This window comes from Sciurus vulgaris, assembly GCF_902686455.1.
Source record: "Sciurus vulgaris genome assembly, chromosome: 10".
Classification (NCBI taxonomy): Eukaryota; Metazoa; Chordata; class Mammalia; order Rodentia; family Sciuridae; genus Sciurus; species Sciurus vulgaris.
In genome coordinates, this window is record NC_136470.1 from 97,312,635 (window position 1) to 97,326,914 (window position 14,280).

The following is a 14,280-nucleotide window of genomic DNA, read 5'->3' on the forward strand; positions in this document are numbered from 1 at the left end:
CAGGTCATCTAAAAGCAAAAGACACATTTTACTGCTCAAACATCTTCCAACTTTTGTAAATCCTAAGCATAATGCTCTTTCTACAATATCACTTTTATATGGCATTTTTAATTCTGAGAGTTAATCTGGGAACTAGTGAGATGCTGATGGCAAAAGACATTAAAACTATATTGTGTGACAAAAGGGCAAAGGCAAGTCAATGGAGAAAGGCAGAGTCTAAACAAACCATGCACAACAACTGAACATTTATGTGCAAAACAATCACAACAACAACAAAAAAACTGGCTCCAGAGCCAAACTTATATACAAAAATAAACTTGAAATAGATCACAGACCTAAATGCAAAACTCATAACAATACTACTTCTAGAACATAGCACAAGACAAAATCAAGGTGACCTGGAGTTTGACAATCACTTTCTTGAGACAATGCAAAAGCCTGATATATGAAAGGAAAGCCAATAAGCTAGAAGATATGAAAACTAAAAACTTCATCTCTGCAAAAGATACTATTAAGAGAACCAAGAGACAAACCACAGAACAGGAGGAAACCTTTCTGAAACATATATCTGATAGAGGATGACATTACAAAATATAAGAAGGATTCTTAAAACTCAATAACCGGAACACAAATAGCTCAGTTTTTAAAAATGGACAGACTATTGTAATAGATATATCATTGCAGAAAATATAGAGATGGGGAAGAAGCATATGAAGAGATGCTGCAAATCATGTCATTAGAGAACTGTAAGCTTAAAGGAACAGATACCAACAAGCACCTACTAAAATAGCGAATTCCCAAACCACCATCAACACCAAATTTTGGTTAGAATGTGGAGCAACAAAAAGGTGTCATTTATGACTGGTGAGAATGTAAAATGGTAGAGCTGCTTTGGAAAAATAATTAACAGTTTTTTTACAAAACTAGTATCAGTGGATCATATGATCTAGCATCTGAACTAAGAAAACAAATGTCAGATATGTATCCCTTTAAAAACCATAGCGAAAGTTTAGCACAATACCAAAACATTTAACCATAAGTTTTCAGCCCTAAAATTTGTTATGTGAATTAGAACATTTAATAATCAACATTTCAAGACCTGTACAACTGGGATACAATGTATGCTGTAATCAAATTACTCACAAAAAATATATCACTTGTTTAATCATTATTAACTCAGGGGCTGACAAATATTTACTTTTCTATTAAAAATACATGATAAAATAAATTAAGTCCATACAGGTTATTGAAGGGGTGGAAAATTTACTAGAAGGAAAATTTAGCTCCTAGAGTTGTGTTTCATATCTAGTGTAGCTTCCAGGAAAGATAAATGGGGAAATTGTCCTATTTTGTCATATATCAAATTATACTCTTCTTGTATGATTTTTATTAACCTCAATTTTTCTTAATAAATTAAGAAAATAGAAAAAATTACTAAATGTATCCTAAAATATAATGTGCCTACTCTGGCTTTTTAATAAATCTCGATTTAATAAAGTATTTGGTTTTCCTCTTTAGTTGTTGTTACATGTACCATCACTATATTTTACTTAATTACCTTGTTCTTTCTGTTTCCCATTCATGCACTGGAAGATCCTTCATCTGGATAGGTGTTTTTAATAAGGTGAATACTCATCTCTGATGCTTTTAAAGAATGCATCTAGCATACAGTTCCTTTAAAGTATTTTAATAAACGACTATTTCCCAAAGTCTTACTGGGTCATAGTGTTAGATGACATTATATAAAGGCTGGGTATGGTGGCACACACCTGTAATTTCAGCAGCTCAAGAGGGTGAAGCAAGAGGATCACAAGTTTGAGGCCAGCCTCAGCAAAGCAGCAAGGCCCTAAGCAACTTTGTAAGATTAAAAAAAAGTAAAAATAAAAAAATAAAAATAAGAGAACTCAGGATGTAGGGTTAAGAACCTCTGAGTTTAATCTCTATTATCTACAAAAAAAATGTAAAAAGAGGACATTATATAAATACGGACTTTAAATGTAAATTTGAGTTTAAAATCATAAAGGAAAATTATCAAGCATCAGAAATATTAAAAGTCCTTTTTTTTTTTTAATAAAAGGATCTCATTCTACCACCTTACTTTATAGATGTAGAAATTAAGATGTGGAGAGAGTTTAGGTGCTTTGCCCTAAAAGCCACCATCATAAAAACTTTGTGTTACCCAAATATTCAGGAGCTTAAGGCACCAAGACTAGGTTGTAATATTCACAGTGATAGAGCTTTAATTCCACTTGCTTTCTTCAGTAGCCATATCACATTTGACTTATGTTGAAATTAATTAATGTGAAAATATCCTTAGTCATTTTCTATATGTTTACTATTAAACCAACTTCCCTTTATTCTCTATTTTTACATTTGTACTTTTCTTTGGCAGAGGGATGGCCTTCACATTGTAGATGTTACTGATTAGTTTTTAAAGTGTTATGTTCACAGGAGATACATATTCTAAAATTCAAAATAATTCAATCAAGGACAAAAGTAAATAAATACATTTGGAAATAAATATCCTACCTATAAAAACCCGGTGGCACCTGCTGCACCAGGAAGCTTTTCTCCATGTCTTGGAGGATGTCATTCAGCATCCGGACACGGACAGGAGCTCTCTCCTTGGGATCATTAGCAGGTCGCATTTCGTCTGACTGAAAGAGTTCAGCGCTCTCCCGCAGACGTGACGCTGTGGCTAGCAGTTGCTGAGCATTGGGATGATCACCTGTGGAAGATAAATGAGCCACCTCAGAAGGGAAATTCTCAAAGGAACAAAGTCAACTTCTGCCATCATGACTGTAAGTGGTAAACCAGGCAGTCCACTCAAGATGGAGTGTACTGTCAATGACAGTTCATTTTTTTCTGTCCCTTCACAAAAAGGGGTGTATGTATTTTAATTTTTCCATCACAAGGAAAAAATTCAACATCAATTAAACTTTGATAATATATTCATTCTGCCAAAAGTATTGTCTAAACTAGTTTTCATATTCTACTAAATTAAGTTTATTACTACCAGTAAGTTTATTACTACTAGCAGTAAATAGATATGGATTATTGACAGATTGCTATATTACAGACACTGTGTTGAGCACTTTACTTACTTAATTGCTTTATTTAGTATTTAAAAAAGTCTTGTATTGTCAATTCATTTTATAAGATGCTGAGAATGAATTAAAATAAGCAAAACTTCTCAGGTCATCAAGTAAGGTAGTAACAGTTCAGAACTAGAAGCCCAGTTTTTCTGATTCAAAAATTTATACTCACCATGTAGTATCCTCCATTTAGAAAAATATAAAGGAGTCATCTTATCTTCTGAGAACGTGAAGTACATTACTATGTGTCATTATATGTATATTATGCTCTTTTTTTTCCTTACTAGAAATTTTCTGTAATGTGACAGTGAAATAAATCTTTGAATTTAAAATGCACAAAAACTATGTGGTGTAGTGTTAGTTGTGTTTTGATTTGCTTTTGAGATTTGTGTCTCCTTCCTTCACTTGTTTTGCAAATTACTGGAAGTTATTTTTACATTAATGGTGGTAACAAGAGGTGCAGACGTCACTCCTTTGACTAAGAGAAAAGCAGCACTAGAACTGTAGTGGACTCTGAATGTTGGAGACAGTCCACCTGACCTATATCCCTTCTTTACTCCACAGTATTTGTGTGATATTGATAAAGTTCCTGAGCTTCAGTGTCTTTAATTATAAAATGAAAGTAATAATAGTACCTACTTCATAGATTTGTTATGAGAATTCAATGATTAATAAACATATAGGATTTCCTTCCAGGTAAGTAGTTCCCAGCTGATGTGTTTTGAGACCTTATTTAAAAGCCTTTCTTTGGTCATATTATGACAGGGGCATTCCTTCATCCTCTTCCACACATTCCACTATTTCAATCAGTCTTTACATGGTAGAGTCATTCTGAGGAGACTAGGTACAAGAGACTTCAACAAGGTCAGCACATCACAACAGAGGATTATTTCAAGGTAGGGTGATGAATGAATATAGACCTGAAAAATCTAAGTTGCCAGTCAGCAAGTGACAGTGAGACAGGCAGATGGAGGGATTTGAGGAGGCCTGATGTTGCCTTCACTAGAGAGAGTCCTGGATTAAAAGGACACATCATATAAGGACTCTTTCCAAGTGAAGTCCAAAGTATCAACAGTTCCCCAAACACTTAATTAAAATACAGATCCCTAGGTCTGCTTAATCTCTCTAGGGGTAGAACCTGGGAATCTCCATTTCAATATGTTACTCCAATTAGTCTATGAATCTTAAAGTTTAAGAAACACCACAGAAAGGTAATAATAGGTTAAGAAAAGGAAAACAAGGTAGCACTGATGACAAAATAATCTTTATTATTTCTCACTTTCATTAAATGGAGACCGATATACACGTCAATTTCTTTAGAGTCCAGCAGAGTGCTGACACTCAATAATTGTTTACTAAATAATTGTTTACTAAATAATTGTTTACTAAATAAAGTATGTTTAGAAAAAGTCCAGTAATAAAATAAAATTATTTAAAGAGATAATCATTTTGTAAGGGATACAATGAGATTTACAGGCAGTGTCACAAGGAACATTCTCAGAGAATATTTGTTATTATTATATATGCACCTAGTAAAAGACTTTGGTAGAAGAAAAAAAAAAAAAACGATACTGTATACTAGGCACTAATGTGCAGCTCCCTCTTCACTGAAATTAATATGAGTAAGGTCATTTGTAGGAGTCCACAAAGTGTTGACCTTTGATATTCTAAAAATACATTTCACATTCATTATCTTGTTTGATTATACAGCAAAACTTTAGGTGGCAGGAGCAAGTACTTTTACTCATTTTGAAAATGTAGCCCCGAATAACTTACTCAGAGTTATTTTCTGAAGATTTTTCTTAAGTTATAATGATTCACTATAGTTAATGTACAGGGAACTTAGAGGGAATATCTGCACAAGGAATGGATAGAATGAATAACTCACATTCAGATTACACTGGAATTGAAAGACTGAACAACAGAAAAAACAAGTTCGACATCCTTGAGAGTCTTCCATTTAAGAAAGAAAAATTTGTTCTGATCTAACATACTCTACAGAATTGAAGGCATTACTACTGAATCAAGTGAGACAAATTGTACCATTCTACCTTATTTGGCTTTAAATGAATTTATCTTTCATGGTAGTGCAGATTTAGAAAATCGACAGCTTCAGGAACTGGCTAGTTCCGGAAAGATCCCTGACATAGAAACCTGCCACACACAACGGTACAGTACCGCATTGCCTCGAGGGTGCGAGGTTACAAATTGAAAAGCAGCCTTGCTTTCCACGTTCCTTCAATCATTCTGATATATAAATGATGCTCCAAATATTCCATTTCTCTGTTATTTAGAGTTTGTTTTTCCCTTTAAATAGAACCCAGAAAAAAAAATGCCCCCTTCTCCACTGAAGCCTTGGTGACCCAGAGGATTGATCCTTTGTGCCCCTGGGGACCTCCAACAGTGTCTGCTCTGTGAGGGAAGACTCTGCTGTCTGTTTGGTGCACTGTCATTTCCCTGGCACTGAAATTGTACCAGGCATTTCATTCAACCAACAAATGATTGTCTCATGTATTTTTATTATAGCATCAAAACATCTGCAATATTTATATCCTCATCTGCCTTGTCTTTCTTATTTTCTCGACTGAAAAGAATCACACAGGGTCAGCAAATGTTTTGTCTTTCTATCTTCAGATGTTTACATAACAGCTGTTCTATGGTAGTCATTTATTAAAAATTTTGTTGATTGAATGTTGAGTTATAAGATAACGTCTTCTTTGAGATATATTATTATATTAAACCATGTCTACAAAACCATTCAGGGGGATGTTTGGTGCATAATAAGCAGCAATAAATACTATTTCATTTATTTTCTTGCTACAAATCAATTGTTGGAAAACAAAAGAAATAAATTTAAAAGAGAAGAGTTAATTTAAGGTAATGATAAGTTAAACTAAATTGAATTAGAATATTCCCTACAAATAAGCTATAAAAACTAAGAATATGTACAATTGCACTTAAGGCATAGTGAACATTGGAGAATACAGGATTAAATGAAGCTATTAAAAGTTCAGATTTAATAAAATAATAAGTCCATTTGACCAAAGAAATTTAGTTAGAAACTAGAAATTTCCCCTAGACAGGGTTATTTTTAAATTATATGTATGTAGTCTAAATACCAAGCACTCAGTATTCAAAGACAGATAAGACAGCCCAGTGAACATAATTTCTATCAGTGCACTCTTGAATAAATTACCTAAATACTGTTATTCACCATGTTTGGGGGAAATGGTTATTTCACTTTTTAAACTAAATGCAGGGAAGAAGTGAATCTAGAGAGTAAGATCATGGATTTACCTAAAACTCAAGATCTCAAATGAGCTCTTAAAAGTTCTGGGACTTTATCTACACTGAAGCATTTAAAGAAAGGTGTTTTATCTATAAACAACAATATTCATATCTTACCTTCTTCCCTCAGTCCTCATCCTTCTAGATGCATCCATTTCTTACTAAAACCTTTCCTCTCAGCTTTTTATGGAGAGGATGGAGCTGGATATTGTAAACGAGAGATGGATTTTAAGATCTGGACAGGTCAACTCAGAAAAGACCTAATGGTGTCACTCAGGGAATACTCTGTCTTCCAGCCAACTGCTATGGTTACCGCAGCATCTTTCCCTCAAGACAATGTGTGGCTCATGAGTCAATGAGGTACAGTAGGCGAGGCAGGGCTTGGGAATCTGACAGATCTAGATTCAAGCCTAATCTAGAACTTATTAAATGTACACATCTGACCAAGACACAATAACTCTATGAAGTTCAGTTTCTTATTTCTAAATTGGACTTCATCACCAGCTCAGTTCAGTGAACTCAAGTGAGGTAGAAACCTCACAATGCATGTAAGACACTCCTTCTGAAGCTTTGTAGAGTGACTTTGAAAGGGCCCAGGTGCTTCCCAGAAGAACCGGTCCTCCTGAAGTCCCTTGACTCAGAGTCCCAAAGCACCTCCCAAGTGTAGCTCAGAAACTCAAAAGTACTTGCTATCTACATACGACTTCTGGATAAGGCCTTTACCTGCAATGCTGACTGTACCCACTGAGTTCACTCAGGTCCCCACCTGCCAGGGTCTGGGCCCTGCAGATACCACCTCTCATGTGAGGCACTTCACTGTGTGATGAGTTTCATTGGCATAAACTCCTGTGTGTTATGTCTGTTTTACAACCTTTGACAAATTTATACCAGTCCTATTTTAAAGAGTGATTTTACTATTATTATGGTCTCTTCAGGGCTTTATACTCCAAAAGTTTGGGATTTTAGTTTATTTCCATTTCTCTATCTTTTGGTTCTATTTTGTGGCTATGGTCTTAAAAACCCACTCAATTTCATTTTAAATTAAGAGTGAAATGTACTGGTCATACTCTAAAACTGCATTTTTCTATCAAACAAACACAGCCTTTTTCTTTAATAGTATTTCACAGTACCTATTCTTCTATAGATGAGCTTATCACAGTTTTAAAGGTGCTAACAATTGCACAATCACAGCTTAGACTTCACTGATTTATAGTGACAAGAAAAAAGTATGATTTATGTTGCACATAATACAGTGGTTAAAAGCAGAACAGGAGATTATTTGGGGAGGAAAATGTATGTTATTTAATGTCATCTTAAAAATATCTTGTGGCATCACTAAAGAGAAGAGAAGAAATTGCCAATATGATTACAGCCAGGGAAATCAACAGTCCTTTATTTTCCTACCTTTTCTATTCTTCACGCTGCCTTCTTTAGTATGAATCACACTGTATCACCTTGGCTGGTTACGAAAAGATGTTAAACAAGCAAAACTCAGGTAGAGCAAGAAATCTGGGAGCTGGTAGAGTACTAATACTCCCAGAATCTAATGCTGATTTTACAATGCATGTATGGAAGAATATTATATACAGATAAATATGCCAGAAGACAATGCATAATTATGGCTAAACAATACAATAGAATTTTTTTTTTTTTTTTTGCAAAAATGCCAAGTCAGTAGGTTTAGAAGAATTCAGGTAGCCACTTTCTTTTTAACAAATTGATAGAAACATTCGTAAATTCTTAAGATTGTCCAATAATCCAGGTGACCACAGCAGATGAAAATCTAGCAGGAATTTCAACATACTGCATGGAATGGGTTCTACCAGTCTGTCAGTCTGGTACAAAAAGTGGAACTTGGATTCTTTCTATCATTCATAGATGTCACTGTGATATATTTGTGATGACATGATCTAGTTATTGACTGCTTTGGGAGAATGAACAAAAACCTTCTTATGAATCACATTTATATATAGTTTATTCTTACCATTATCCTCCTGCAGCAAAAAAAAACTGGAATTGTATGTTTAATAATATATGTGAGTTTAATTATGTGGGTTAAACCAGGAAACAGAAAAAGGAAAAAAAGTTTAACAAAATTAATCAAAATGAGGGAAAGAGTAGTTATATTCTATTATAAGCCAAGATTGAAAGTATTTTTGTTGTTTTCTGGCCAGGGATAAAACCCAGGTCCTTGTGCAAAAGTACTTTTTACAGAAGTAACTTTAAAGGTGTTGCCAGCAAGGCGGCATACGTAGAATAATGGATTATGGTTCTATACTTTCATGGGCAAAGAATTTTACCCTGAAAATACAGTTAGAGAGAAAAGTCATCATACAACAGACCATTACTATCATATAAGAGGACAAAAAAATGAGAACTCACTAGCAGCTTTCAACACCATACTGTCACATGTAGAATGTAGACAACTGAAAAGTAAAAGCAAGTGTGGATGAGCAAGAAGTAAGGATGACCACAAAGAGAAGCTGATTGAATGGCAGCAGACTGTGAGACAGGAGATAAATAAAAGTAGGGCTCTGAAGAAAACTAAAGGAGCCTAGAATAATAATTGATAGTATGTGATAAAAATATGAGAAATGGTGTTAAAGAAAAACTGTCTTCTGGATGCAATTATAGACAATATGGAGAAGAAACAGATTTTCTTACAGATTCAACAGCCTCAAGGCCTTTTCTGAATTAGGTACGGATTAACAACAAAGGAAATACAATTCTTAATAGAGTTGTACAGTTAGAATTCATACAAAATTACAGTGAAGATTGAGACTAAATCTGTTGTTAGAAATCTCCATCCAATGGATGGCCAATCTTAATCAAATTTATTTATTAATCTGAGCAAGCAAGGTAAGATACTTTTAGAGAATGCTTTGAAGTCCTTGTCACCTAAGAAGGTCGGTTTCAGAAATGCCAGTTCAGGTCACATTGCTACCAATCTAGCAGGATTCAGAATTCTCATGGGAACAAAGTCTTTCTTGGAGTTGTTTGGATATTTGACAGACTGCCTTGGGTTTCCTAAGGAGTTTAGAGCATGGGATGAGCAGTGTACAGATCCCCCACTATCCATAGGCAAGTGCAGAGTTGAAATTGGTGGTAATTAAAACCAAGATTAGAGTCATGTAATTTGTATAGCACACAGCTTAATTTTGCCAGTTGGAAAATTCATTTTATATTGCTCAGAAAGAAAATTAAACAGAGTAGATGTGTTTCTATCACTTATGATTGTAAAAAAAACCCAGTGACACTTAAAAATTGAAACTACAATGCAAAATGCTTCTCTTAGTGGCAGGATCACCTTGAAATACTGTCCCTTCTTAATTGAAGTGATTGACATTAATGAACTATCAGAGTTAATAAAAAAAAAGAAAAATCAGATTAAATTAGCATTGTCAGTTTTTCAAAGAACAGGAGGAAACATTGCCAACGACTATTTTACATTTAGTTAGACAATTAGGAGGTGGCAACAAGCCACAGAATTCAAAATTATGTTTCTTGCTAAGTCTGACTTGCACTACATAAATGTGTACACTGTCAGATCAAATAAAAATTTATTTTCCTTTATTTGGTCTATGCAGTTTTTATAATAATGCTAAAATATTAACATTCAGAATTCTGACAAAGAAAAACAGCAGATATTAAACAAAAAGCATCAGAACTCTAGAGTTGTCATTTAAAGGGTTGCTTTATGCATAAAAATCAGATAAAATGGGAAATGGTAAACTGGGTAAGATCACTTTCTAGTCTGCTTCAGGTTCGATGGTATAGTTGTACTTTAATATTTTCTTGATGTTTCCCTCTGGCCCCACAAACTAGTCCCATTGCATTTCAGTACAAACTTTTCTTTGTCACAAATACATCTGAAGTGTACCAGTTACCTTTTCAGTTACTATTTATGCTCTATCTCCATAAACCCATATAAATATTCATTTTATATTATGTGTTTGGCATTGACCAAATATTAAGAGCCAAGGTCACTCGTCAAAATGAGCTTCCAAGAACGACACTATAAATCAACTCAAACAAATTATTCACTGGTAAATTATCCTTCTTTCGGGTGGTTGTGGGAACAGTGGAGAATGGTCTGCTGCTACTGTAAACTAGAGTAATAAATAAACAAGATGGCCGGTTGTCAAGGGCTAAAAATTACACTGTTGAAAATGCAATTGGGTTTCAGAGACCTTCATACTTATACTGTTTGCAGGAAGGAGAAACAGTATTTCATAGTTCAGCCCTTGAAGGTCACTTTTTTTTAAAACTGTAATTTACAACTTAAGACTAATCACTGCTAACTGTCATAACAAACTAAAAAATATATCAACAACTTAAGTTTGTATTAAGCAGTAAAATTATATGTTTCAGTTAACACAATATGAAAACTCTCTTTAGTTAATGACATTATCTAGCATTGTAGACAAAATTGAAATATTTATTTAGGTGTTGGTGAATCCTGTTCATTATTCACAATTAGTAATTTAGAGTATTCTATTTTAGAAACAAGGTTATTACCAAGAGAATCAAAATAGAATAGGTGCCTACAATTTATCTAACATTTAAATAGTGTTTCACCATGATAATTTTAAGTTGGTAGTGGTAAAATACATTTTTATAGAATAATACAGAGTGGCGATAAGCCACGTGACTTTGATCAAATGTTTACTCATTTCCAGGACATGGTAAAAGGAATTTTTTGAACCTATTTTTCTATTACATTTTGTTTTGCTTTGCTTTTATTTTTAAGATGGGCTCATCTCAAGACTGGCCACATTTTCTGAGTGAAAGTGACAGGGAGACCCAAGGAGTTTCACATCAAAAGGAAACAAAACACAGAAGCAAACAACAATCAAAGGGGAGGCTCTTCACTGGCCACAGAAGCAGTCTATTAACACAGCAAGAAGCCAAAGTGCTCCTGCTGATCCAACCCAGAACGTGCATTTCAGGCAGGACTTCATCTGTACAAATCAATGCCTGGCCTAGAGAGGGAAAATTTGGAGAACACCTTGCTTTTTAGTTCTGTCTTTTTCATACAATAATGACATGTTTTTGAATATCACTACTGAAGAAAGTCTTATCAATGTGACCTGAACTCAGGATATTCACTCAGGATATTTTTGTTTTAATCAAAACCTGGCTCTTCCCCAGTGATATTGTCCACTACAGCCCTCTCAGACAATGGCTCTTATTTCTCCCATGCCCTCTCTATCACTGACCCTGGAAGGATATTCTAAGTCATTTCTAGATTACTGCTCATGCTTTGAAGAAGTTAGTTCCTAACTCACAGTCACTCCCTTTTCTGCCACTTCTGTCTTAATTCTTGGCAATTTCAATGTCCATGTTGATGTATTCTGGTATTTATTTGCATAGCCCCTTTTAGTTCTTAGGACCACCTTCCACATTCCCATCATCCCACACTGGGTGCTGTCATTGCTAATATCTGTACTCTCATTTTCCAGAGTCCCATTTGCTGACCACCCTTCCTGTCTTACCAGAATCAGTTCTTTGAGTTGCCCAAGACCTGATGTTGGCTCTTCTGCTTGTCCTCACTCCTTCACAGACTCACTTTAATCCACCCAGTTGTGATACTTCACAAGAAGTGCTCCTTTGCAAACAGTCTCAGTTTTATCCAACTACTGTACTGTCCTGTTAGAAAAGGCTTGGTCCTGGTTAAAGCTAAATCTGCTGGTTCTATGCCTGTGATGGGTTTTAGGACACATTATCTCAAAGTGTGGCACCTTGATATTTGAGGAAGAATCAAAAAAAAAAGGTCTCCCTGATCTTCTCCCACCACTTTCCCCTGAAGCAGGCCATAAAATAACTCTCTGACCTTCCTATGAAGTAGGTTGTAAAACTTCCCAATCAGAGGTAGTTTGCCTATACCTGGAGGAATAAACTTTTTTTTATCCTTGAAGATACAGGAACACAGAGAATAAACTGGACAAACAGATCAGATCATTGTAACCACCCACCTCCACAGTTCATTAACATTAGGCCATAACCTTTGGTACTCCAATCATGATCCTACACAACTACTTTTCATTAAAATTAGCACAAAATGAACTGATTTCCCTATTTCTTTGGGTCCTAAATTCTGAAGGCTCTTTTGTCACATAAAATTTAAATAAATCTGTTGGCTTTGTTCTTGTTAATCCATTCTTTATTGTATGAATTTCAAAAAGCAATATGGTGATGGGTTAAGAGAGAAGTCTTCTATCCTTTACACCTTTATCTCCATCTGAAGGATGGAAGAAATATATAATTATACTGAATTATATTTACAATATAGATTTCTTTTTGGGATATGTTTTATTTGTTTTTTGGTACTGAGGATTGATTCTAAGCGTGCTTTACCAATAAGCCACATCCCCACCAGCATTTTTTATTTTTCTTATTTTGAGAGAGGGTCTCTCACTACATTGCTTAGGGTCTTGCTAAGTTGCTGAAGCTGACCTCCAACTTTGCCATCCTCCTACCTCAGTCTCCTGAATAGCTGGGATTACAGGCATACTCTACCACACCTGGCTACATATTTCTTAAAATACATATTGCCTGTGGGCTCTTAATGCTGCCCAAGAACCTTGTCACATAGTTCCTCACTCTTCCACTCCCCTACAGAGCTGTTTTACTGCTTTTCTAGTCTAAAGATACTTGCCAAGAGCTTCTCCCACTTCATCATACCATCTATCATATGCCCTGCCTTTCTTTGCAATCCTACAGAAGGACTATTATGTTCCTTCTTTGGGCTGAATGGTTGTGTTTCCCCTAGGTTCATATGCTGAAATCCTAACCCCCAATCTTAGGAGGTTGGATGTTTGGGAAAATTATTTGGTCATGAGGCTAGAAAAACCAACATAAAACAAAATACAGAAACTCAATACAGCTAAAAAACAATTAAAATCTCTGCTTTTAAGAAATGTACATGTAGATAGATTTCTATAATGAAAATATAGGCATGATTTTTTTTAAAAAATAGCACAGTTGAAATTATTTATTTAGGAAAACAGGAGCACATTCTCTCTTGAATGTGTTTTTTATAAAACAAGATTAATGCTCTTATAACAGAAGCTTATCACCATACAGCAACCTAATACATACCCTTGGTCCTCACCCTTAACCAATGTCTTTGCCTGCAGAAAATAAAAGGGCAAGAGCAAGCCCAGGTAAAACTGGCATTAAATTGTGTTAACTCCACCCTGAGTCTTCCTTCAGCCCCGCTCCTGATACCCTACACCAATGGGTTCTGTTTTCTCCCTCTGGAGATAGCCCACATTCTCTCTTGAATGTGCTCCTGTTTTCCTAAATAAATCTCTATCTATGTCTCTGGCTTGTACCTTTTCCATCAGGGTATACCATGAACCCAGTGGTCCTGAGTCAATTTCCCCCTTCTCTCCAGGAACTCCTTGGATCTTTCTTCAAAGATATCTCTTCTCCTGTGACACAGCTGCTAAGTTCTACTATAACACTCATTTTGAGAATGCATATTTGATCCAAAGAGATTGATGGATATTAGGGCACAATTTAAGCATAATGATAATTTCAACTGTGCTGTTTTTTAAAAAAATCATGCCTATATTTTCACTATAGAAATCCATCTACATGTACATTTCTTAAGAACAGAGATTTTAATTGTTTTTTAGCTGTATTGAGTTTCTGTATTTTGTTTTATGTTGGTTTTTATTTTATTAAATTAATAAATAAGGAATACAAGAGATCTTATGAAGTTCATATTTAACTTTATGGAAACAAAATTCATAATTCATATGTTGAAAGTGGTCTTTAACCACAGACAAAAACCAGATTAATAATTTAACTCTAATGATGAATAATAGGTCTTTTTTGATCTATAGTAGTAGCTTACTTTACCAAAAATGTTCATATAGCAGTTATATGG

General features: G+C 34.8%; 1 protein-coding gene across 8 annotated transcripts in view; it reads right to left on the reverse strand.

Moving 5' to 3' along the window:
* The window catches only part of NAALADL2 (N-acetylated alpha-linked acidic dipeptidase like 2), a 1,337,824-nt gene that overhangs the window by 37,583 nt on the left and 1,285,961 nt on the right, over positions 1–14,280 (reverse strand). For all 8 annotated transcript variants that reach the window (XM_079155143.1, XM_079155140.1, XM_079155138.1 and 5 more), the window contains one exon: positions 2,530–2,728. In XM_079155143.1, the coding sequence (XP_079011269.1) occupies positions 2,530–2,728 (199 nt within the window). The remainder of the gene's footprint in view (positions 1–2,529; positions 2,729–14,280) is intronic.